This window comes from Anguilla rostrata, chromosome 4 (genome assembly GCF_018555375.3).
Source record: "Anguilla rostrata isolate EN2019 chromosome 4, ASM1855537v3, whole genome shotgun sequence".
Classification (NCBI taxonomy): Eukaryota; Metazoa; Chordata; class Actinopteri; order Anguilliformes; family Anguillidae; genus Anguilla; species Anguilla rostrata.
In genome coordinates this window covers 3,365,176-3,390,200 of record NC_057936.1, presented here as the reverse complement: position 1 = coordinate 3,390,200, position 25,025 = coordinate 3,365,176, and the positions used below count along the sequence as shown (strand labels likewise).

The window sequence follows — 25,025 nt, the reverse complement described above, 5'->3', positions numbered from 1 at the left end:
TAATTGATTCATGAAGTACACTAGAATCACTATGAAAACCAGCAGACCCTGTAGCCCTCCAGGACCAGGGTTGGAGACCACTGGGTTAGACAGTAGAAAACCAAAGTCCAGATTCGTCCGAGTGGTTCAGTCGGTGCTTGCCGTGACTTCAGACTGACGCCTGTACCCTAGACATCACCAATTCAAGTTCAAGGCATGTTGGCATCATCGATATAAACACCAGGAACCCATAGCAACTGGTAATTTAAATTCTGGGATGAAAATTGGGGTGAAAAAACCCTTTCACTTTTGTGAGTAGGTTTATGCACTTCTGAGTGAATTATGCAAGAGCTGCTATCAAACCTGCCATAAATTCTTAATAGGTTTGGGCCTCATTCAGGAAACATGCGTACGATCACTTGATTGTAAACTGTGTGTAAGAACGTTTCCATGAACTTTTTTGTCATTCATCATTTATTTATTATCTGTATTTGTTCATGGCTGCATTTGTTTATGCAAATCACATGAACAGGATTCAACAAAAGTACGAATAATTTAAGAAAAGTTTTGTGAATGAGGCGCATTAGTTTCATCCGCTGTGATCAGTTTGCATTGAAAACGCATTCCACGCTGTATGTGGGTCACAAGACAGAATTTATTCTGTTTATTTTACATTCTTTACGCTGTTCGAGTTGGCAGTTATAATTGCAGTTCTGTCGATGATAGAAAAGAGGAATAGAAAATGTCTGTTCAACAGGCTTACCCACCTTTTTGTTGTCAGTGGAAAAGGAAAATACAAATGGATGCACAAACAATAGGTCGTCATTCATTCAACATGCTTCTTTTCAAGCGTTTCGCTCAAGCCAACAAGATAACACTGATTCAGAACTCAAATAAATAGCATTCATTCCAGCTGTACAGTAAGAAACAAGCCACCACAAACAAGAGCTAAACTGTATTTTTACACGACAAAACTTTCAGAGGGAAATCAAGCCTCTCTGTTCAATCAGAAATAAAAACAGAGTATCTTTTGGGACACGGACTTTCAAAACCACCCGTGTTCAAGACTCTCCTGGCCAAATTATACAGGCTACGCCGTGCTTTTGGAGATCCCAGTTTAACCGTCCCCTAGTTATACAATCATCACGATGTCTTTTTCAGTTCAGTGTTCCGCAAAAAAATTATGCCTTGTCGGTTTAAATTTTACTCAAACACTCCGGAAGAAAAAAAACGTAAATGGAATACTGGCACAGGTACCACTGCTCAGACACAACGTGTTCAGCCTCTCCATACGCGGATATGCACAGGTACAGAAGAACACTGGTGGCACAGGTTGGAAAGGTAAACGCATTGAACCGTTGTTCCAATATGTTAAAAAGCACCCACAATAGTGTAAAAAAAAGTGTTTTTCTAATATGCTGCATATGGTCATTGGAATACCAGCAGCTGCTACATCCTTTAAGACACAAAGTCAACCAATGCTTGTTCCGATAAGACGTTTACACACACTGGCTGACAGATCTCTCAATGTCCTGTTTAAAATGAAGTGCTTCTGCATGCCATGAACGTGCAAAAGTGGTAAAGGTAACGTGCTTGGCCGTACTCCATAAAAACAAGACCGCTTTGACTGATCTCAGATCCTCAGTTCCAAAGATTTTCCAAGAGCAGCTTGAATTTTCATAACATCCATTCATATGTTTGTTTTTAAAAAATATTTCTTTTCCCCCATTGTAAAAAACATTTGTTCTTCCATAAATTCCATTTATGCACGTTTGGCCAATTATATTATAATTGTCAAAAGTATTATTACAAAGTAAATAAATTAGAATTCTAGAAAAATAAAATGGCGCCCGAGTCTCTCTCTCTCCCAGTGGTTAAATGGCGTTGGTGTACAAGGCTGTTTCCAACAAACTTAAGTGAACACAGAGGACACAAAAATAGAAGAAAAAAAAAAGACGTTGATATTTTAAAACAAAATAAACATTAAAAAAAAAGAACATCAAAAACAAAACCAACAAAACATTATCCAAATACTCATTTGGCGGTCCTGGTAACAAGTCACGTGTGTGTAAACAAATATTGAGGAAAATGGGTTCTTTCCATTTTGACTCCGGCCTTCTTCCTCTTCCTTCAGCGTTCCTCTCCGGAAGGACGTGCAGGAGGAGCTGTAGTTCGGTCCGTCCCTGGCAGAATGATCTGAGCTTTGCGTGATGCAGTCTGTGCACCTTCCTCTCTCAAGTCCCCCGCCCCCCAAACCCAGTCCTAATATTACCGTATCCTGGTAAACAGGTTCAACACCGACACCGACTCCTGAAAAGGAAAACAAGAGCAGGCGAATTATGACACGACTCTTTCAGCTCGACTGCAAACAGTTCTGACCCAGATAAGCAGGTGAGGTGGGTCCAGCTGTGAAGCCGACTTCCTTAACCCTCTGAAAGAGTGGGGTTTCACAGAACGTTTTTTTAATAGAATGTCTTTTCGTCAGTGTTCTGGAACTCTGCTGTTTTTCCACTGCCAGCAGTGACTGTGACATCAGCATTAGAATGTTCAGTTCTGAACACTCTAATGACATGTCTCACATCTTAAAAGGGCTAACAGGGTCACAACTAAGTGCTGAGTGACGGTCAAACCCAGCCGACCCCCCGAGGTTCTCCGGGACCGGCGACCGTGGCGTACCTTCGTCGACCGCGTTTTGCTGAACACGTTCCAGAAGCGCAGGGTTTCGTCGCCGGCGCCCGTGACGATGGCCTCCCCGTCTGGAGACATGGCCTTCAGGGGAAGCAGAGGTCAGAGGAAGTACAGGTCAGAGTTCAGAGGTCAAAGGAAGTAGAGGTCAGATGAAGCAGAGGTCAGAGTTCAGAGGTCAAAGGAAGTAGAGGTCAGAGGAAGTACAGGTCAGAGTTCAGAGGTCAAAGGAAGTAGAGGTCAGATGAAGCAGAGGTCAGAGTTCAGAGGTCAAAGGAAGTAGAGGTCAGAGGAAGCAGAGGTCAGAGTTCAGAGGTCAAAGGAAGTAGAGGTCAGAGGAAGCAGAGGTCAGAGTTCAGAGGTCAAAGGAAGTAGAGGTCAGAGGAAGCAGAGGTCAGAGGTCAAAGGAAGTAGAGGTCAGATGAAGCAGAGCGCACAGAGGTGAGAAGGCAGCAGCAGCCATCAGGCTAAAGAGTGAGGCCTAGCACTGACACATCTACTGAGCCACGCAGCACGTTACACTGCTCTCATACACGCCTGCTTCAGAACGCCGTTAAAATCAAATTACTCAAATGAGATCATACGCTTTAATAATGTGTCGCCACACTCGCTGTCAGATAAACTATCAGAGACCAATACAGGACAGAATTTTAGCTTTGGTGCAATTATAGTTGGCGACACAATTCTGGGTCTCTGCGCTAACATGTGCTCCTAAGTGGCAAAAGGAGAACGCTACTGCATCCCAATTAGCAGAAGGGATAAATTATTTTTCCCACTTAGCGCTCATCAATTTGCAGGAGAAAAAAGCTCCTAAAATGAGAGCACCGCACAGCCCTGAATTTTGTTAAATTCTACTGTTTTCAGAGTACACCAGCAGCCGAAGCAGGGCTGAGTAACTCCGGCCCTGGAGTGCCGGTGTGTAAACAGGTTTTGTTTCCACCAGTTACCCTGGCTAAATGAGCTAACTGGCTGTATGAATCCCCACTGGTTCAGTCCAAGATGAACTCCCAGTAAAACGTTTCATACAGGGACACGAGAGCAGTCTCCAGCTGTCATTCGTGCGCTCATCAAGAAATGTAGCCAAAACAGTCAGTTGGCGTAAATGTTTGGGCCAATAAAGTAATTAAGGCCAGAAGTCGGCATGGAAACCAGAAACGGATGCGACACTCACTGCCCGCCTCTCAACCTCTAAAGGGTTAAAGCACAAACGTGTACTTGCAAACGTGTACTCAACACAGGTGTGCCTCTCACACAAGGCCAGGTGCCGGCCCCGCCTGCCACAGGGAGGGCTGGAGGGGCGGGGCGCTCACCAGGTAGAGGACTCTGTAGGAGTGGCCCGTCAGCTTGGCCACCTGCATGAGGGACGGGTACTTCCACACCAGGATCTGGTTCTGAGAGTATCCGTGCGTGCTCACCTGCGCAGGACAGGGAGAGAGAGTGGAGATCAGAAACGGAACTCTCACCTGCGCGGGACAGGGAGAGAGAGTGCGGACCAGCAACGGAGCTCTCAAAGCTTACTGCTAAGGGAACGGGCAAACACGGCCAAAACATTAAGAAAAAATCCACTGTAGCGTACTTTATAAAAATAAATTAAAAAATGAATTCACTCTATTCCCAAACAGTCTTAATTTTTACGCCAACGCGTGCCATTGATTTACTCAATACAGTGTTTTAATGACTGATTTCTTCAGCATTTAGCATATTACACCATAACCTCTGTGAAATTAAATTACCGTTTCACTCAAGTGATTGAGTTTTAAACACGCACTCCAAGAGCTATTCGATTTTATTCAAGATTGTATCATTGCTGGAGCTTATGCCTCAGAGCAAAAACTCAAAAAAAAAAATTTCCCTCCAACAAAATACAAGGAGATTAAGTATAAATGGAGGTGTTACAGAAAAATGCAAACTATAAAGTAATATCTGCACACTGCAGTAAATCTGGTTATTTAAAAACACATTTCCTCACCATAACAGTGTAAGTCACACACAATGAGGACCTGCTATATCCAGATAAAAGCGTCTGCGCAGTGACTAAACCTCACATCACAACTGTAAACTATTCACGGGTGACAAAGCAGACGCGCCATAAAGGAGATGGAGAGATGAGAGGGGGAGAGGAGAGGGAGCGATGGGGGGAGAGGAGAGGGAGAGATGAGATGGGGGGGGGGGGTGGACACGGTCGCCATGTGGTCACCCTGCCCTGCGTCGCCGCGGTTACGCACCAGCTCGTTGGCGTGCTTGGACCAGGCCAGGTTGCAGACCTGGGAGCCGGTGTCCATGCACTGCAGCGGCTGGCCCGTCAGCGTGTTCCAGAAGCGCACGCAGCGGTCGGCCGTGCCCCCGCCGGACGCCAGGAGGCCGTGCTGGTGGGGCGACCAGGCGATGGCCTTCACCGCCGCCAGGTGCTCGGTGTACTGCTGCACCGGCAGCAGGCTGGAGTGGTTCCATACCAGCAGCTGGGGGGGGAACAGCATCATCAGGAGTGACATCATCACAAGTGACATCATGTTACTTGATGTCACTTGTTGATGTTACAGTCGCAGGTTTACAGTCAGTCGTTGCAGCCGTGGGTTACAGTCGTGGGGTTACAGTCGGGGGGTTACAGTCAGTCGTTACAGTCGCAGGGTTACAGTCGCGGGTTACAGTCGCAGGGTTACAGTCGCAGGGTTACAGTCGCGGTGTTACAGTCGCAGGGTTACAGTCGCAGGGTTACAGTCGCAGTGTCACAGTCGCAGGGTTACAGTCGCAGGGTTACAGTGGCGGGGTTACGGTCGTGGGGTTACAGTCCCAGTGTTACAGTCGCGGGTTACAGTCCCAGTGATACAGTCGCAGTGTTACAGTCACAGTGTTACAGTCGGGGGTACCTTGTTGTCGTTGCCCCCCGAGGCCAGAAGCTGGTGGTCCGTGCTCCACTTCAGGCCGCAGACCTCCTGCCTGTGGCCCTGGAGCCGTCGCTCCGACTGGAGGGGCGGGGTCCGGACGTCCCGCTGCAGGATCATGCGGTCCCGGCTGCCCGAAGAGAGCTGGTCCGCGTTCCACGCCAGCGCGCCTGGGGGGGAGGGGGGGGGGGCAGGAAGTGGATGAAGGACCCGGGCTACAGAGAGGCGGAGGGGCAGTCGGGGACCTGGGCTTGTAACTCAGAGGTTGCGGGTTCAATTCCAGTGTGAGTGGCTGTGCTTGTGCCTTTGAGCAAGGTACTTAAACTAAACTGCTACAGTAAATGCACAGCTGTATAAACTAACTGAATGCAGCAGTGTAGGCCGTGGAAGTCGCTCTGGATAGCATTTTGGGCTAAAAGCCTGAAGTATATATGTGAAATTGACAGGGGGGGAGGGCAGGGGGGGTGAGTGTCGGCACGGTCCAGTGCGGGTCTGTCCTCACCGACTCTGGCTGTGTGACCCTCCAGGGTGAACATCTTCTTCCCAGCGGCCGCGTCCCAGATCTGCACAAACCCTTTATGAGTCCCCACCGCCACCAGATTACCCTGAAACACACCAGAATACACCATCAGCGTACACCATCACAAACCGGCACCTCTCTCTCAAACAGTAGCATACACCATCAGCGTATACCATCAGAAACCAGCACCTCTCTCAAACACACCAGAATATACCATCAGCGTATACCATCAGAAAACAGCACCTCTCTCTCAAACAGCAGCGTATACCATCAGAAACCAGCACCTCTCTCTCTAACAGCAGTGTATACCATCAGAAACTGGCACCTCTCTCTCAAACAGCAGTGTATACCATCAGAAACCAGCACATCTCTCTCAAACACACCAGTGTATACCATCAGAAACCAGCGCCTCTCTCTCAAACACACCAGTGTATACCATCAGAAACCAGCACATCTCTCTCAAACACACCAGTGTATACCATCAGAATCCAGCACCTCTCTCTCAAACACCAGTGTATACCATCAGAAACCAGCACATCTCTCTCAAACACACCAGTGTATACCATCAGAATCCAGCACCTCTCTCTCTCAAACAGTAGCATATACCATCACAAACCAGCACCTCTCTCTCAAACAGCAGCATACCATCACAAACCAGCACCTCTCTCTCAAACAGTAGCATATACCATCACAAACCGGCACTTCTCTCAAACAGCAGCGTACACCATCAGCGTATACCATCAGAAACCGGCACCTCTCTCAAACACACCAGAATGTACCATCAGCGTATACCATCAGAAACCAGCACCTCTCTCAAACACACCAGAATACACCATCAGCGTATACCATCAGAAACCGCACCCTCTCCTCAAACAGTACATATACCATCAGAACCAGTACCTCTCTCAGCGTATAAAAAACACCCTTCAAGAATACCAGCCACACCAGCTATACCATCAGAAACCAGCACCTCTCTCTCTCAAACACACCACTTATACCATCAGAAACCAGTACCTCTCTCTCTCAAACACACCAGTGTATACCATCAGAAACCAGCACCTCTCTCTCAAACACACCAGCGTATACCATCAGAAACCAGCACATCTCTCTCAAACACACCAGTGTATACCATCAGAAACCAGCACCTCTCTCTCTCAAACAGTAGCATATACCATCAGAAACCAGCACCTCTCTCTCAAACACACCAGTGTATACCATCAGAAACCAGCACCTCTCTCAAACACACCAGAATATACCATCAGAATCCAGCACCTCTCTCTCAAACACCAGTGTATACCATCAGAAACCAGCACCTCTCTCAAACACACCAGCATATACCATCAGAAACCAGTACCTCTCTCTCAGACACCAGCATATACCATCAGAAACCAGTACCTCTCTCTCAGACACCAGCATATACCATCAGAAACCAGCACCTCTCTCTCAAACACACCAGCGTACACCAGAAACAGAACTGTGTTGACAGCCGCCCACACACTAATTAAAAAGATGGTCTGCGATGGAGCCAGACCCCAAACGTTCTCTTTAGCAGCGGCTATCCTCACTTTTGAACAAAGCAAAGACCGAAATGTCAGTCAAATCAGGAAAGGTATTATTTTGGTCTGCTTTTCACAGCATGGCTGCTGCGCTGGCTGAATTATAGGACAGAATCTTCTCCCTTCAAGGCCATTTTCTATGGTCTAGCCAATGCAGTGACTATTGTGTTCTGTGTGTGTGCCGTGTGCGTGCGCGTGTGTGTGTGCGCATGTGTGTGTGTGCGTCTGTGTGCGTGCTCTCTATAAAACACACTCATAACAAAAAGAAAACTGCAGGGATCACACACAGCAGTGTAAATGGTAAAATGGACTGCATTTATAAAGCGCTTTACAACTGATGCCTCTCATTCACCAGAGCAGTTAGGGGTTAGGTGTCTTGCTCAGGGACACTTCATTACATTACATTACATTACAGGCATTTAGCAGACGCTCTTATCCAGAGCGACTTACACAACTTTTACATAGCATTTTTACGTTGTATCCATTTATACAACTGGATATATACTGAAGCAATTTCGGTTAAGTACCTTGCTCAAGGGTACAACGGCAGTGTCCTACCCGGGAATCGAACCTGCGACCTTTCGGTTACAAGCCCAGTCCCTTACCCACTGTGCTACACTTCGACACGCCCAGGGCAGGGTTCGAACCGGCAACCCTCCGACTGCCAGACAACTGCGCAGCGTCCAGTCGCTCTAGCCTATCGCAGACACCGCTCATCGCGGGTTAGCGTGGGTCGCTGTTCACGAGCAAACGCAGACGCAAACGACGCCGAACTCACCCTCTCGGACCAGCCCACTGACGTCACGGAGTCTCCCTCCACAGAGAGGTCACACAGACGAGTCACCTGAGGATTCACACACAAACACACCTGGTGAGCCGCCATTCCAGCCAGGTGAGCTGCACTGTAAGCAACCGCTCACAAAGCTTAGATTATTACTGTACGACACCAGCATTATTAAACTGAACCACCATCCATGACATGCCAATAGTTATTCTTTAGTAAAGGTTCTACACACACGTACAGTGCACAGGGACATTCTAATAATGGTAACAGCACAGCTATAATCAGAAAGACAAAAGACAGTGATACCAAGTTACTTCTATATTCATGTTCATATTCACACACACACACATACACTCGTGCAGTACACTTACAGGTACCTAAATGCATGGGCACACACACACATTCATATAGTACACTTGCACGCACACACACGTACTTACACGCACGCACACACACACACACACACACACAAATACAGTACACTCACACACGTGCACACACACACACATAAATACAGTGTACTCACACACGTGCACACACATGTACGTGCACACACACACACACACACACAAATACAGTGCACTCACACTCACACTCACACACACACTCGTACAGTACGCTTACACACACACACTCGTACAGTACACATACACACACACACACACACACACACACACACACAGAGAAAGCCGCACCTGGCTGGTGCAGGCGCTCCACAGGTAGACACACACCCACACACACACAGAAAGCCTCACCTGGCTGGTGCAGGCGCTCCACAGGTAGACGCACACACACACACACACAGAAAGCCTCACCTGGCTGGTGCAGGCGCTCCACAGGTAGACACACACCCACACACACACAGAAAGCCTCACCTGGCTGGTGCAGGCGCTCCACAGGTAGACGCACACACACACACACACACACAGAAAGCCTCACCTGGCTGGTGCAGGCGCTCCACAGGTAGACGCACACACACACACACACACACACAGAAAGCCTCACCTGGCTGGTGCAGGCGCTCCACAGGTAGACGCACACTCACACACACACTCGTACAGTATACTTACACACACACACATAAATACAGTGTACTCACACACGTACATGCGCGCACACACACACATTCGTACAGTACACTTACACACACACACACACACACACAGAAAGCCTCACCTGGCTGGTGCAGGCGCTCCACAGGTAGACGCACACACACACACACACACACTCACACACACACAGAAAGCCTCACCTGGCTGGTGCAGGCGCTCCACAGGTAGACGCAGGTGCCCAGGCCCACGCTGAGGACGTTGAGGGCCGACCAGTCCACCAGGTTCAGGTAGAAGTCGTCCTGCAGCTCCGGGGCGTCCAGCACCTTGAAGGGGATCTTGGAGATCTTGCGCGTGGGTTTCCGCGGCGACCGTAACAACTTCTGGCTGCAAACGGAACGAGGACGGCGGTGGTCTCACGCACTGAAAGCAACCGCCACTCACCGCAACACCACGTCTTTAACAGCCGTCACGCAGCCTCAACTTCACACTCATCACTAAACCACTTCACGCCAAACACACTGTGACGAGCACTAATCCTAGAGCCTGACTCTTCTACCTCACATTTTGGGGTCAACCAAGACCGTTTTTTTGACATGCGAAAAGGCCGAAGCCAAACTGGACAGAAGGTAAGGCACCAAAATGGCCGCCCTTCCACTCATCTCGATGGAAGATTAAAACGCAGAAGCGCCGACGTACCTCTTGCTGCTGACGGGGGAGAGGGAGTACGGGGAGACCGTTTTTCCATCGTCGGGGCTACAGCGTTTGGCACTGAGGGAGTACTGCGCATGAAACCAGGCAAGCACACAGTCAGCACAGGCGGCCATTATGGCTCTGCACATCAACATGACAAAGAGGAACAATAGCAATGAAAATGGCACTGAGGGAGTACTGCGCATGAAACCAGGCAAGCACACAGTCAGCACGGGCAACCATTATGGCTCTGCACATCAACATGAGGATAAAGAGGAACGATAGCAATGAAAAGAACTATAAGCCACTACCACTGCTACTGCTACACTACTGAGAACAATACTGCTGCCATTAGAAATGATTTTAAAAAACGTACATACACTCAAAAAAATGAATTGTTGTTAATATTTTGTGCAACCAGTGTCCACAAGCTTATTGAGAAAATCCAACCATTCATTTTTTGAGAGTACATTCTCACACACACATGCACGCACCAACACACACACACACACACACATGCACGCACCAACACACACACACACACACACACTGACACACACACAGACAGGCAGGCAGGCACACACGAACGCACAACCACACTCTCACACACACAAATGCACACACACACACTCTCCCTCACACACACACACACACACACATTTTATCTATACGGACATTCCAGCAGCACCGAAAGCTCTCAGGGTTGGAGAGAGAGAGGGAGGGAAGCATGGAGGGATGGAGAGAGGGATGGACAGATGGAGGGATGGAGAGAGGGAGGGAAAGAGAGAGAGAGTGAGGGAAGCATGGAGGGATGGAGAGAGGGAGGGAAGCACGGAGGGATGGAGAGAGAGAGAGGGAGAGATGGAGGGAAGCATGGAGGGATGGAGAGAGGGATGGACAGATGGAGGGATGGAGAGGGAGGGAAAGAGAGAGAGAGTGAGGGAAGCATGGAGGGATGGAGAGAGGGAGGGAAGCACGGAGGGATGGAGAGGGAGAGATGGAGGGAAGGATGGAGGAAGGGAAGCATGGAGAGAGGGAGGGAAGCACGGAGGGATGGAGAGAGAGAGAGGGAGAGATGGAGGGAAGGATGGAGAGAGGGAGGGAGGGGTGGAGAGAGGGCTTCACACTGACACTAAAGAGGCTCCTCCTCTCGGGGGTGGAGGGCTGCAGCCTGCGGTCCTCGGTTTGGGGGTCCTGGACCTTCTCGATCCCGGCCCCGAGCAGCTCGTTCTTCAGCAGGGCAGAGTAGGCCAGCCCGTCTGCTGCCAACACCACCGGGGACAGGGACAGGGAACATAAACACACCTTACCAGCCAGCACTGACACCTCCGGGGGGAAAAAACACACACGCAAGCTACCGTCAAACTGCAGGAGGCGCACGTACACCTCGTGTGACAGCTTACCTTTGGTGGTATCCGACGTCGCGTCTTTTGTTTTCCTGTTTTGGTTGGGCGACTTCTCGTTCTCCTGAACGCAAGACAAAGGAGAAGCAAGGAAAATTGATTGTGTCGCTCGTAATTTACTCAAAAATGAGGTTTGGACAAAACACAGCCACTTTCGTGTTTCCAGACTAACACTTCGAGTCATTACAGGAAATGAAGTCAGTCTCTAGCATCCAGATTTATTTTTCTGACTTTCCTGTGCCTCTGCGGGCTACTGCAAACAGCGTCTGTCGCCATCCTCTCTGCATGAAAGGCAAGCAGTCTCGCTTTCGGCAGTTCTCAAGAACAGAGGGCAGCACCCAATAGCTGCGCGGTTTTTAATCTACATTCGCGGAATGTAATGCTGTGGACCGCGGGGGATTTTCGAGGAGGCAGAACGGCTGACCCCGCAATTACATCGACCGAACGCAGTCTCGCGGTCTCGCCCCCCACTTCAGTTACCGTCTCGCGCTTCTTGGCTAAAATGAACGGAAGAGACGCTCACACGCTGTTGTATACTGCAGCGCTCCACGTGACAGAACACCTGACATTTACCGCAGTTCAATCGTCAATATCCAGCGCAAGCGAATCAGCATGATATTATTTACAATAAAAAAGTATCGCTGTAGTATAATGGTGGGGAAACTTGGCTTGTAACGCAATGGTTGTAGGTTTGATTTCCAGATGTAAAACGGCCGTTGTACCCTTGAACATGGCACTTAACCATTATTGCTTCAGTGAAATATCCACCAACACAAACAGACTGTGCGTAAAAACGTAATCTGCGCACGTCTTTCTGGATAAGAGTGCTGCCAAATGGCAGCAGGCAATGACACGTAAATCCTAACCGAAACTCTGGGTTTGATCGGTGACGCGCGAGCAGTCTGAATTCTGGCCGACAGGGCAGCGCGCGGGACTCACGTTGATCCTGTGGAAGTTGATGTTCCAGTTGGCTCCGGCGCGAGACGGAATGAACCTGTCGCCGTGTTTGCTCGGGGAGGACACGGGCGAGCTGGTGGGCGTCAGGGTTCTCCTCGAATCCGCTGCTTTCTGCACAGGATTCAGAGAAGAAGAAAAAAAACCGACACATTACGCCACGTCGCCTGCTGAAGAGACAGACGCTTAACAGAAACACGTTACTCTGGAGACAAGAAAAGGCCTGCTTTGCCATTCAAAACTTAACTGTCACTGAGGACCAAGCTTAAATTATATCACCGCCTAGCTCACAGTACACCAGGTCCCAACAATGCCCCCTTTTTTAAAGTGTGCTAACTGTAAAAATAAATAAATAAATAAATACAGTATTTTAGGAGCACATCTAATAATTGAGATGACTTAGGACAACAGGCGTTCCTTGACAAAAATGTTAGCGTAGAGCCCTGCATAGTTTTTTTCACTAAAAAGTTTACCCAGTTGGTATGATTTCATTTTGTTCCAACCCAGACATCTCCCTTTAATTATGTATAAAATGTGTGACTTGCATAGACAAAGACTGAAAATTAGATGCACAATTTTCAGACCATAAAAATGAGGCAAGTCACTCTAAAGTTTTCACAATTCTGTATTTTGTGAACACATTTGTTTTGTAAAAGTCCTTGTTTCTGTAAAGTTTGTCCCATATAAAACATATAAAAATACTTCTATAAACATACAGTGTGCACAAATGTAGGATTAAGGTCTGGACTCAACCATTTTTACATTACATTACATTACAGGCATTTGGCAGACGCTCTTATCCAGAGCGACGTACAACAAAGTGTGTAACCATTCCTTAGCTTTGGCCCAGCAATTTTTTGTTCATCGAAATCATCTTGCCGAACTGTGTTTGTGAAAAACAGACGCTGAAATGTATTCGCAAGGCGAAGTCAAAGAAGGAAATGCTAAGTGAACCCAGCTGAAGTTTCATGTCTTTCTGTTCTTAGATTTCCCTCCTGTGGGCGAACAAAAGAATGCACTGAGAACCCCACCCAAGAAGAATGGAAACTCCTCTGGTACACAAGAGCACTCCCACCAATGCAAATTCACTAGCGCCCCCGCTAATCCTGTGACACCTTAGGGTGTGGGCTATTGTAAAGTATATTATTTCAACAACCGGTTTCAACATGGGCTGGGTGGCTCACCTGTAGTCCCTTTGTAACAATCCAGGGGATCCATCCATGCAAAATCTACAGAAATGTGTTTATGCTTGGGTTTGTGTGTATGTGTGTGTGCGTGCGCGTTTGAGAGGTCAGAAGTGTTCGAACACACGCATAACTAAAAAAAAACATTATGGATGTCTCTCAAATAAAAATTTGTTTGTGTAGGAATGTGAGAATTTTTGAGTCTACGCGTGCATTCACTCAATGGTAAGGAGCAGAAGACTCACTACAGGGCTGGCATTCTCGTTGTGGATATTGATCTGTCGAAGCAGCCGACACTCATAATCCTGGTCCATGGCAGTGTTGGATGGAGACAGTTCACCAACGTTCAAGACACCTGTCTACACTCCCAAAGGGAAAACAAACAAGACAGCGGACATTAAAAAAAGATAACTCCTTTATCTTTTCAATTGTGTAGACAGGGCACAATTATCTTACTGCTGCTGCTAAGGGCATCACCACAAAATGCTTGCAGCTGTAGTTCAATTGGTCATTACGTTGCTATAAACAGTATTATCAGCAATTGCTCGCTGATAAAAACAAAGCTAAACAAGCATTTCCCAGTGTACACATTTCACATACTGGAACTTCGAGAGACGTGTGGTTGTATTGGGTAAAGAAGTGATGCGACTACACGACTTAAAGACCGTAAAAATTTCAAAATATAGGTTTAAAACCAGAGGCAGGATTTGCCAAGTTAACAGTTAATGTGTAACGTATTGATGAAAATGATTCCAATGAAAAGAGACGGCACCTAACCAGCCAGTTAGCTTATCTGCCGAGACTGACAGCTATTTTGATTTAGTTAGCTGGCAACTGCTAACGTAGGAAAATGACAAAGATTTGAATGAATGTCAAGCTTAAATGGACAGCTAATGTGAACTGCCTGCTAGTCTGATGTTACTAACTTAGAAACAAATGCTTAGTCTAGCTAGCAGTATCTACCATTATGTAGCTAGCTTAACACAAAATGTAGAACAGAACGTAGTGACTTAGGAATTAATACATTCATTTGAATTAAAACGCTGAGAAGTTCAACATTTAAAATATAAAAATCATCACCAAACCAACATACTTACGGTCACACTGGTCACTTTTGTTGTGTATTTGGTCAACCGGCGACCTGAGCTTAGCTAACAAACCAAGCTAGTACTACAAAACAAAACAAACAGGTTTTACCTCAAGTGGATTTTGGCGATTCTGTAGACAACTGATATGCAATCCTTCGGATTTTCACCCAAATTGAGCTGTGTTCGTGTACTCTGTTACCGTCTCTACACCCGAAAGGCAGTGGAATATGTGCAAGGCAGATATGAAAATACAACCGTTACATATTCCATTGATAGTCGTCCCTGCTCTGACTCTCCCAATATGGAGGCTTCCACAATGTTATTATTCGCATCGCAATGCATTCTGGGAACTACACTTCCGGTGTCAGGAAATTCGAATAAATACAACTTAAAAGCCAGGTAGCGTTGCTAAGGGAACACAATTGTGTGCGAATGCAGTAAAAGAGCATGCAGTGTCCAGTGCAACATGTGAATATTTTACTACGATTGACACAAATACTGTCTGTGTCTCAAATGGGCCACTTATTCCCTATATACAGTGGACTAACTTGGGTGTCAGCCAATTTCTAGCAAATGGTGAGTGCCTGACACCCCATTTCACAGGTGTCAAACTACAGCCCTGGAGGACCACAGTGTCTGTCGTTTTTTGGGGGGTGTTCTGAGCAGCAGAGATGCACTTAATTCATTGATTGGCTAAATAACCCACACACATTGTTCTCAAGGCCCAAATTGGCATCTGAGCGAAAGGAAACTGCAAAAACTTTCAGACACTATGCCCCCCACCCCTCAACATTAATTTTGACACCCCTGCCCTATTCAGTTAACTATATAGGGGCACAGTCAAGATCACTGACTGAGTTCGCTCTCGTAAACATCATACTTAAGAAAGAACAGCAGCAACAAGCTATATCATTTGCTTGCATCAAATCCAGGTCAGCATGAAATCACCAGTTTGGTCAAACCTTTCATTGGAAAGCTTGGCTTGAATGAAATAAAACAAATGCAACAGTGGATCTTAGTAATTATTCTTTACAACCATCGACCACAAACACTCATCAGTACTGTTCAGCTGGAAGTGATTGGAAGGCTAAGATTGGTTTTGCACAACAATTTATAAAGATTGTATGACCGAGTTAAACAGCAATGGGAATAGCTGTATAACTCCACCATTGCGAGAGGACTATATTCTAAACGCAGAAACCACTCTTATTTTGACAGGATCACTGCCTTACGAACGCCGGAAGTCCGAGGTTTCATGCTTGAAGTCGCGCCTTTGATTTCTTTAGCTTTAGCATAGAAAGGAGTTATCAAAATCTTCCGCTTTGCAGTAAAACGTGTGATGTTTTAGTTTAGTCGAAACGTCTCGATCAATTTGTTCCGAGTCAAATGCATGTTTTGTGCATGTTCTGAAAATGACAAGGGAAGAATCTGCGCGGCACATAAAGTCGTTGCTTGTGCACTTGCTTCGCCAGCGACGAGAGTACATAAACAATGCACTCGTACAGAGGCGGAATGAAATAAACAGGCGAATCAGGCACAGAAAATTCCTTTTACAGAGAATGAAAAGGATGCGCATGGTATGTAGCGCAATATCTGCAAGCTAGACAGCATATTAAGTTCTTTCTGGTGGTTAGCGCCTGCCGGCTCCTGTAATTATGTATATTTTCGGTTGCGGTAAGCGAAGTGATGTTATAAATTAACTTTAAATAATGTTGTATATCAAAAGGGCTGCCTATATTATATTGCGTAATTTATAACAGTCCAAATGTTTGAGGAGTTTTTAGCTGACCTTTTCTTTTCTGAATAAACAAGTGTTTCCCTTGAACGTGACAATGCCCCGTTGAATACGAAGCCATTTTTTCAGCTTTCACCTAGCTAACTTTCTCCCCTGTCCTCCCTCTCAGATGGCCTCAAGAGCGCACACGCGGCCCTGGAGCATCACGGAGAGCACGGACTGGTGGGAGCGGGTGGTGATGAAGGAGTTCCAGCCGCGCGACTGGCTGGAGAAGTTCCGCATGAGCAAGGACACGTTCTTCGCCCTGTGCGGCAAGCTGCAGCCGCGCCTGACGCGGATGAACACCAACTTCCGGCAGGCGCTGCCGCTGGAGAAGCGCGTGGCGGTGGCGCTGTGGCGGCTGGCCACCAACGTGGAGTACCGCACCATCAGCGCGCTGTTCGGCGTGGGCTGCTCCACGGTGGGGCAGTGCGTGCGGGAGGTGTGCCACGCCGTGGTGCTGCTGCTGAAGCCCGTGTACCTGCAGCAGCCCAGCGAGCAGGAGCTGGACGAGGCGGTGCGCCTCTTCAGCATGCGCTGGGGGTTCCCGCACTGCGTCGGGGTGCTGGACAGCCTGCACATCCCCATCATGACACCGCCCAGCAAGGCCACGCACTGCTGCAACCGCAACGGCTGGCACTCGGTGGTGCTGCAGGGCGTGGTCAACGGGCTGGGCCAGTTCTGGGACGTGTGCGCGGGCTTCCCGGGGAGCACGGAGGACGTGAGCATCCTGCAGAGCTCCACCCTGTGGACCATGGCCAGCGAGGGCCGGCTGTCGCCGCAGCCGCCGCGAAACGTCCTGGGCCAGCCCATGGGCTACCTTCTGCTGGGCGACGCCGCCTACCCGCTGCAGAGCTGGCTGCTCAAGTGCTACCCGGAGTCGGGTCAGCTGACGCCCCGCCAGCGCCGCTTCAACTACCACCTGCGCCACGCCCGCTCGGTGGTGGAGGTGGCGTTCCAGCGGCTGCGCGCCCGCTGGCAGTGCCTGCACCGGCGCAACGACTGCCGGCTGGACCTGGTGCCCACCATGGTGCTGGCCTGCTGCATCCTGCACAACATGTGCGAGGTGCACGGCGACGCCTTCGTGGAGGAGTGGGCGGACGACGTGAGCCAGGCCGAGTGCGTGCAGCCGTGCGACGCGCTGCCCGCCTACATGGACGACCCCAACGCCGAGCGGGTGCGCTCGCTGCTCTGCGACTACTTCTGCCAGCAGCAGCAGCAGGAGGGCGGCGGGCACATCCCCGAACACCTCCCCTACCGCTCCGTCGCCTCCTTCCTCCACGTGGCGGAGACCACCGCCGCGGCGGAGCTGCTGACCCTGCTTTAGACCCGCGGCGGCCCGACCCTGTCCCCGGAGATCTGCCGACCCCGTTTTTGGGTTTGTCATCCCAATCCTAATAAAAGCACACCTCATTCAGCAGATAAAGCAGGGCTGCCCGACCCTGCTCCTAGGGATATACTGTTCCTGTAGGTTTTCATTTCAACCCTACTTTGGCGACATAGCTCAGGAGGTAAGACCGATTGTCTGGCAGTCGGAGGGTTGCCAGTTCAAACCCCGCCCTGGGTGTGTCGAAGTGTCCTTGAGCAAGACACCTAACCCCTAACTGCTCTGGCGAATGAGAGGCATCAATTGTAAAGCGCTTTGGATAAAAGCGCTATATAAATGCAGTCCATTTACCATTTACACCTGACTCTTACTGATTAGCAGCTCGACCAATATCTCTGGCTGTTCAATGAGGTGCGCTTTTTTTTAGGGTTGGAATGAAAACAGGCAGGAAGACAGTAGATCTCCAGGAGCAGGGTTGGGCAGCCACGAATGAGGTGTGGCTTTGTTAGGGTTGGAGTGAAAACCTACAGGACAGTAGATCTCCAGGAACAGGGCTGGATACCACTTCTTAAGATCCTGAGCCCCCCCCCCCCACCACGTGTGTTAGTTGTGATTACAGCCATTCTGTCCGTCAATGAAACCTGTTAGAAAAAAATATGCTTGGGTTCTCTAGTAATGTTTTTCCTGAAACCAGATAGCACAATACAGATTTGCCCGATACCCATTTTCTTTGTCTTTCAACAGTTTTTCTTTCTTTCTTTTTTTTCCACAAATGCCTTGGATTCAGTTTACGCTTCCAGCTGTAAGGATCCCACTGATTATGCCTGTCAGCCTCTGATTTGCTCAGCTTAAAGACTGGGAACTCTTTTTGTACAGGTAGCGTCTGCCACCCTACACATTCTAAGAATGAAAGCATTAGCTGCTCTTGACTGATTAAAAATGTGCATGTTGGTTTTTTGTGATTTCCTCTCGATCAACAACCAGTTTAGGCCTTGGAAACGAGGTGTGTGGACTCTTTAGCCGGCCAGTGACTTAAATTAAGTGCTCAGCTGCTGAAATGCACCAAAAAAAGACCATCAGATACTGAGGCCATCCAGGACTGGAGTATGATATTCTTGCTCTAACATGTCCTCTCTGTCTACATTTGTATCTTATGATGACTTATCACAACTACCAATTCCTGACTTGAATGCGTGAACATGAATAAATAATGGAGACAGTCCATTTTTTATTTTTTTTCATATTCAAAGCTCTGTCTGACTCATTTCTCGCATACACGGAGGGAAAGTGGTCTGCAGTGTGTGTACTGTAGCTCTAAAGATCATTGTGCTCGGTCAGCATCTTTTTTTTTTTTTTCAAACAAGGTTTTTATTTTGTCCTTTGTTGGATTGGAGGCAGATTCACGTCTGAATCTCTGTTCCAGCCATATTTGTCGTATTTGTTTGCTGGTTATAAAAGTGGAGTTTTTACTTCATTCCATGAGTTCCGGCCTTGGAATTCATTACATTCATTCTGCAGACGCTTTTATCCAAAGCGACGTACAGTCGGTACATACCGAAAGTCACTGGAACAAATACAAACTCAGGTCAAATAAAAGATACAATTCTGCTATAAGGTAGCAGCTATCCACAGCCAGGAACATCAGTCTAGTTCACACAGTAAAGGTAATGGCTCAGTCCTAAAGATAAGTCAGTAAAGCTAATGGCTAAGTCTTAAGACAAAGTGGTGAGGCACGGTCATAAGCATGAAAAAAGAACTAAGACATGATCAAGATCACAGCTGCATGGACATGCTACTTCATTGGTTACACAATCAGGGTAGCCCCGCAGAGAGGTGTAGTGTGAATGCCAGTCATGGTAGAGTCTGAAGAGATGTGACTTAGAGAAGAGCCTGTGACCACTGAGTGTCTCGTTGAATGGGCTGTCCTGTTGGCTGCAGTGTAGGCCATAGTCAGAACTGTGATCCTGACCCTGGTGGTTTTTTGCAAAAATATTTCATTCATACTATTAATTTGGACATGCTAAAAAAACAAAATCTAGTATGTAGTACATAGTATGTGATTTCGAACACAGCCAGCGTGTCAGGGGCTTGCAAACCTGGTGCCTGATGTGTCTGATTTTTTTATTTTTTATTTCCATCTTAAAATAAGCAGCCAGTTCTGACGTGAGAAACCAGGCGAGTCAATTGTGCAATCGCCTACTTTTAAATGATCCAGTTGAGTGAGTTATGGGTAACAACAAAACCAGCACATTCTGCAGTTCTCCGAGACCAGGCAGACCTCTTCTGTATGGAAGGTGTCAATGTCATTACTTATTTCATATTTCAAATAAAATTAGTAATTTACTGCCAGTAATATTTGAAATAAGTGAATATCATCTCTCGTAACAGTATCTAAACTTACAGCATAACCTTTTTCTCAGGTCCTTGTAAATAAATTATTCTGAAGATGTCTTTTTATGACAAAATATAGTTTTTCTGCGGGGTTTTGGAATATAAATTGTCCAGTCTACTGCTGTGACACAGGGCTATTAAAATCCATATATTTTCATGGTTTAGTCCCTTTTGTACACAAATGTTGTTGCACAGTGAAAATCACATTCAGTTATAAATATATTGTACAATATAGTGTATCCAAATATTCAAATGTGTGCGTTCATTTTTAGTTCAGTTTGACACCATTTCCTTGTCAAATAAAACCAATTATGATTAAATGTAAAATAGCTGGTCATTTCAAGTTTGACAGCAACATATGAAATTGTATACTGAATTTTTTTTTGTAATAAATAAATATGGTCCTCTCTAAAACCATTTCTATTATGAGTGCTCTACATTTCAGCCAGTATGTTTTTTTAAATATATTTTATGAGGCATGAACTGTGATATGTTTTTGAAGAGTGAGAGTCAAAGTGAAGCTGGACATTATTACAGACCATGGAGATCTGCTGGGTGAGAAGTGGAGCTGGGCTTGCATTAATAATCAGTCCAATTTTACTAATATAATGGATAAACCGAGGATGTGGACAGAGGACCCCTTGCCCTGAGAAACTTTAAGAATAAGCCCTGTCCAGAATATTCCATCCATCTCTCCATCTCCATTAATTCTAAGCAATCAAACGGACAAATCCGCCGCACGCCGAAGCGGAATTCGGGCAACACGAAGATAGACGATACCTGGATGTGCTTGTGCTGCATTCCGTCGCCCGAGTCGATCCGCACAATATGGAGATCTGTGGACCTACGCGAATCCGACGCCAATCCGACTGCGTATAACGTACGCGACGTTAAAGGAAAATCCAAATGTATGTGGGAGGGGGGTTATCATTTACTAGTCTGACAAATATACATGCAGATGCCATTACAGTGTAGCGTGTACTAGAAAAATTATAAAGAATACAAGTGACACTAAGCACAGCATACTGTCCACAAAATGTGGGCAAAACACAAAAAAGAAATCTTACCGTTTTCTGGTATTCCCTCTTCCGCAGTGCGTAGACTCGCTCTTACGCCGTGCCACACGTGTGGAACAAAATGGTGTCGCCCTGTCACTTGATGTTGAGTTGAAACCGGTAAGTACAGATATTTTACTAATATAGATAACGGTTTAAATAGAATACGGAGTAAGCAAGCCTAAAAAACAACAAGCGGCGTCGGACTGTTGGATATATGTAAATATTCTGAATATATGGCGCAGTTAACTAGCAAGACATCCAACATCAAGTCGTGTAAGTTAACTTTACAAGCTGGCATGGTTACCTATGAAAACTAACGAACATATAAACGGTATATTAACTAATGTACAGTATTTAAGCAGCTAGGATATAAAAGTGGTGGGGTAACATTATGTAGACAACTGCGAGAAAACTTGTTTCAATCTTGAACGTTAGATCTGCAATTTGAGAGAGGGCAAGCTGGTTAGCTACTTTTCTAACACCTGCTTTTTCTCAGTTGGCTAGCTAACCGCTAACAGATGTATCGACATGGGCCTGAAAACCAATCGTACTACACTCATTTATAGATTAAATTCAGATTGTAGCTAGCATGCGATATGTCAGTTTCCTCCAAGCAACACAAAATTCATTTTCAACATTTAGTTGATGAATAACGCTTTAAAATGTGTATCTACTTTACCAAAAATAGAAAACGTTTTCTGCATTTGATTTGTAATGAAATCTAACAAGTTACTCCACATTTCCTTCACAATGCAGACACCGAAACTTATCTGGAGGTTTTTGCCATTCAATGCTCCAGCTCTGAAACGCAGCTACGCTCCAGGGACAGCTGAGCGGTCGGACCCCACTTTCATTTCCCCCCCTCCTACCCTTGACTCTCGGCATGGCCGGAACGGAAGAGGTGAATGCCGTGGGCACGATTCTGGCCAATCCAAAGGAATCGCTGACGACCCGCTTTCGGGCGCTGTTCACCTTGCGCAACCTGGGCGGCGCGGAGGCCGTCGAGTGGATCAGTCGGACGTTTGTGGACGATTCGGCGCTTCTGAAGCACGAGCTGGCCTACTGTCTCGGGCAAATGCAGGATGAGCGCGCGATACCCATACTGGAGACCGTGCTGAAAGACACGAATCAGGAGCCCATGGTGCGACACGAAGCTGGTAAGCAAGGCACTCCCCCACCTGTTCACACTACAGCAGTGGTAAGCCAACCTTGTTCCTGGAGATCTGCCGTCCTGTAGGTCTTCCATTTCGACCCTAATTTGGTACACCTGACTCTTAATAATTAGCAGCTCAACAAGATCTCTAGCTGTTGAATGAGGTGTGGCTTTGTTAGGGTTGGAGTGAAAACCTTCAGGTTTAGATCTCCGGGAACAGGGTTGGTTACCACTGCACTGTGCAGCAACATGGTCACACTTAAATATGCATTTGGAATACTTAAGCCTGTAGATGCTGGTAAGATCTTAAAACAATCCTGCACATCACTGAAACTTTACAATATAACTAATTAAAATGTTGAATATGTCGTTTGAAAGGAGAATTCTCTAATGAATATTGGCAAACAAAGGGCAGGTTAGAGTTGTGTATTAAACCTCTTGTTCTGCTGCCCGTTTCTCCAGGTGAAGCTTTAGGGGCCATCGGTAACCCCAAAGTGCTCGACCTGCTGAAGGAGTATTCCGAGGATCCCGTCGTAGAGGTAGGATTCTCGTAAAGGCCAAGCAAAGAAAACGGCAAATTTCTGCTTGTATGGGGGATCCAAATTTGTGTCCGTTTCTGACACAGAACTGAATTAAACACATTCTGATTAAACAGGCTAATGTTGGTGAGGTTGATTCAGATACTTGTCCAGATGTTTGTTTTTTTGTTTGTTTTTTTTTACCCAGCATGCTCTGCTTCCTCTCCCAGGTGGCGGAGACGTGTCAGCTGGCCGTCAGGCGGCTGGAGTGGCTGGCCGGCGGGGGGGGCCGGGGGGAGGAGGCGGCTGACGGCAACCCGTACGCCTCCGTGGACCCCGCCCCGCCTGCGGCCAGGAAGGGCGTGGCGGAGCTGAGGGCCCAGCTCCTGGACGAGGCGCTGCCGCTGTTCGAGCGCTACAGGGCCATGTTCGCCCTGCGGAACCTGGGCACCGAGGAGGCCGTGCTGGCCCTGGGAGACGGTGAGGGGGGCGGGGGGAGGTGAGGGGCGGGGGGAAGGGGGGCGGGGGGAAGGGGGGAGGACAGAGGGGCGGCAGGTCACTGGGTGGAAGTTTGTTCATTTATTTCATTTATTGTCGTCAGAGGAAACATGCATTCACAGCTCCCAAGATTATACACAATATCAAATCAGAGTTGGACAGTGCAAATATGTTCATGTCTTAAATGTATCGATTTAAAGTTATGGGTTAGTGGCTCTAGGAATGACCATTTTTGTGAAATAATAATAATAGATGATACTTACATACTGCTTCTCAGAAGCCGAAAGACTCAGTATGTTGTGGTGAAAGATGGCTGAGCTCTGCCTTTGCGTTTGGAAAGATCATATTTGTGAAATAATAATAATAATAATAATAATAGATGATGCTTACACGCTGCCTCTCCCCTCCCCCAGGCCTCCTGTGCGGCAGCGCCCTCTTCAGGCACGAGATCGGCTACGTCCTGGGGCAGGTGCAGCACGAGGCCAGCGTCCCGCAGCTGCAGGCGGCGCTGGAGCGGGCCGGGGAGAGCGCCATGGTGCGGCACGAGTGCGCGGAGGCGCTGGGCGCCATCGGGGCGGAGCCCTGCCTGCAGGTCCTGCGCCGTTTCCGCGCCGACCGCGAGCGCGTCGTCAAGGAGAGCTGCGAGGTGGCGCTGGACATGTACGAGTACGAGAACAGCGGGCAGTTCCAGTACGCCGACGGGCTGCAGCGTCTGCAGGGGGCGCAGTGAGGGGGGGGGGCGGGTTGGGGGGGGGGGGGGGCGGAGCTCCGGACGGCGGGGGAATGGGGGGACGACTTCGCCTGTGCTCGATAAGACACGCTCAGAACTCTACAGAACATGCTCAACAAAAAAAACCACCAATCAGCTTGCACGTCTGTCACACCGTCTCAGTCATCAAATCTTTAGACCTGTTTGCTGAGAACACCTTGTTTGCTTCTGTTAAATCGGTGTCTCCATGAGCTGTGGATCCTCTTATTTACTTTAAACACATGCATTCTTTCTTACCTTCAGAGGTAAACATTGAGAATGTTTGAATTGAATGACGTTCAAGAGTTTTCAGTGTATTCGATGAAATGGAACGACCATGGCAACCTTACTCATACTGGATGCATAAATACAATGAACAAGAAAATCAGGTAGATGAAAAAGAAACCTGGAAGTTGTATTAACAAGTTGTCACTTTTGTTTGTTTGTTTTTTTTATCCCGTTTTAATTTATTGCTGTACAGCTTTATAATGGCTCAATCAATGTCAAACACATTAAAGTGAGATGGTGTGAATAAAGTGGGTGAATAAGTGGTGGTTTTTCCAGAGAGGAAGTGAAGACACGCCTCGGTCGACGGAGGTGACGAGGTGTGGTCAGAGAGCGATGCTGGGCCCTGTGCGTGTTCCCCTGTAGCCTAACCTTAGGATGCTCTGAGCCCGTCATAATCCTGTTCATATTCAGCATGCCACTCGCATAAATGTAACTCACTTTTCCTGAAGGAACTTCAGTTGTGGCGTTCAGCCCACATACAAAACAACAACAA

At 47.5% G+C, this 25,025-nt stretch overlaps 3 protein-coding genes across 10 annotated transcripts; 2 read left to right on the top strand and 1 right to left on the bottom strand.

Annotated features, from left to right (window-relative positions):
• Nucleotides 1-614: 614 nt before the first annotated feature.
• fzr1a (fizzy/cell division cycle 20 related 1a) lies at nucleotides 615-21,421 on the bottom strand. 7 transcript variants are annotated; one of them, XM_064330097.1, is made up of 15 exons: nucleotides 21,337-21,421; nucleotides 21,050-21,138; nucleotides 13,935-14,048; nucleotides 12,491-12,619; nucleotides 11,552-11,615; nucleotides 11,280-11,410; nucleotides 10,155-10,237; nucleotides 9,659-9,842; nucleotides 8,401-8,466; nucleotides 6,049-6,151; nucleotides 5,532-5,716; nucleotides 4,890-5,123; nucleotides 3,975-4,079; nucleotides 2,656-2,748; nucleotides 615-2,289 (listed from the first exon to the last, which is right to left on the bottom strand). In XM_064330097.1, the coding sequence occupies exons 2-15, from the start codon at nucleotides 21,068-21,070 to the stop codon at nucleotides 2,248-2,250; spliced, it is 1,554 nt and encodes a 517-aa protein (XP_064186167.1). In that variant the 5' UTR covers nucleotides 21,071-21,138; nucleotides 21,337-21,421; the 3' UTR covers nucleotides 615-2,247. The 7 variants fall into 7 exon arrangements, with proteins under 7 accessions (XP_064186167.1, XP_064186168.1, XP_064186166.1 ...); XM_064330098.1 differs by lacking the exon at nucleotides 21,337-21,421 and having other exon boundaries at nucleotides 11,280-11,407; nucleotides 21,050-21,190; XM_064330096.1 differs by lacking the exon at nucleotides 21,337-21,421 and having other exon boundaries at nucleotides 21,050-21,189.
• Nucleotides 15,987-19,121, top strand: LOC135252240 (uncharacterized). The gene is made up of 2 exons (XM_064330103.1): nucleotides 15,987-16,354; nucleotides 16,682-19,121. The coding sequence occupies exons 1-2, from the start codon at nucleotides 16,190-16,192 to the stop codon at nucleotides 17,876-17,878; spliced, it is 1,362 nt and encodes a 453-aa protein (XP_064186173.1). The 5' UTR covers nucleotides 15,987-16,189; the 3' UTR covers nucleotides 17,879-19,121.
• On the top strand, nucleotides 21,307-24,780 carry dohh (deoxyhypusine hydroxylase/monooxygenase). 2 transcript variants are annotated; one of them, XM_064330104.1, is made up of 5 exons: nucleotides 21,307-21,444; nucleotides 22,084-22,484; nucleotides 22,943-23,019; nucleotides 23,229-23,478; nucleotides 23,910-24,780. In XM_064330104.1, exons 2-5 carry the CDS (start codon nucleotides 22,211-22,213, stop codon nucleotides 24,224-24,226), a joined length of 918 nt encoding a protein of 305 aa, XP_064186174.1. In that variant the 5' UTR covers nucleotides 21,307-21,444; nucleotides 22,084-22,210; the 3' UTR covers nucleotides 24,227-24,780. The 2 variants fall into 2 exon arrangements, with proteins under 2 accessions (XP_064186174.1, XP_064186175.1); XM_064330105.1 differs by lacking the exon at nucleotides 21,307-21,444 and adding an exon at nucleotides 21,461-21,600.
• Nucleotides 24,781-25,025: the final 245 nt, after the last annotated feature.